This window comes from Hippocampus comes, unplaced genomic scaffold (genome assembly GCF_001891065.2).
Source record: "Hippocampus comes isolate QL1 unplaced genomic scaffold, H_comes_QL1_v1.1 C16741804, whole genome shotgun sequence".
NCBI lineage: Eukaryota > Metazoa > Chordata > Actinopteri > Syngnathiformes > Syngnathidae > Hippocampus > Hippocampus comes.
The window spans coordinates 1-778 of NW_017837962.1; the positions used below are offsets into that span (position 1 = coordinate 1).

The following is a 778-nucleotide window of genomic DNA, read 5'->3' on the forward strand; positions in this document are numbered from 1 at the left end:
TGAGCAGATTAATGATGCTCATGTGCGCACAGGGTGGTCCAGTTAGCACGTGACTATGCCACTCGCCGCACGGCTTTCGGAAAGCTTCTTAAAGAGCACCCGCTGCACATGCAGACCCTTGCCAGGATGGAGGTAAGCTGTTTCTGTGATGCGTCCGTGCATCCACCATATTGGATGTGTCAGCTCTACTCATGAACGAATGCAAATACATGGACTTAAGTAATAGAGCGACAAACTGCTAAGTGCACAAAATTGAGGGCTGGGGTGTGTCGACTCTCCGTATTCACTTTGTATGCAATGGCTATATGCCTGTGACGTACGCAGGTGGAGAGTCGTGGAGCGTTCCTTCTGGTGATGGATGTCTGCCGCCTTTTGGGACGAGAGGAGAGCGGCATCGCCACCCAGTTTGATACACACCTCTTACGTCTCCTCACACCTGTTGTCAAACTCTACACTGCCAAACAGGCGAGCACAAGTGCTTAGGACTAGCCAAAGGTTGTCCAACTGAGTCTGGACTCTGAGCTCGTTTTTAATTTCAGGCGGTCGCTGTGGTGTCCGAGGGTTTGGAGAGCTTTGGCGGGCAGGGCTACATCGAGGACACCGGGCTGCCAGGACTACTTCGGGATGCACAGGTGAACGATGACCCAGATTTTCTTGCCCACATAAAACTAATCCTGTTACTTTTTCATACTGAAAATGGTTATTGTCTTTTGGCATTTTTATGACATCATGTTGAACAGTCGCCCAGTAGCACAATTTCCGAAGTCATTAACATGTC

General features: G+C 49.7%; 1 protein-coding gene across 1 annotated transcript; it reads left to right on the top strand.

Annotated features, from left to right (window-relative positions):
• Positions 1-9: 9 nt before the first annotated feature.
• On the top strand, positions 10-632 carry LOC109509043 (acyl-CoA dehydrogenase family member 11-like; the record flags this gene model as incomplete). Its single annotated transcript, XM_019858969.1, has 3 exons — positions 10-132; positions 325-465; positions 540-632. Coding segments are annotated over exons 1-3 (258 nt in total), but the record flags the coding sequence as incomplete, so codon positions are not given.
• Positions 633-778: the final 146 nt, after the last annotated feature.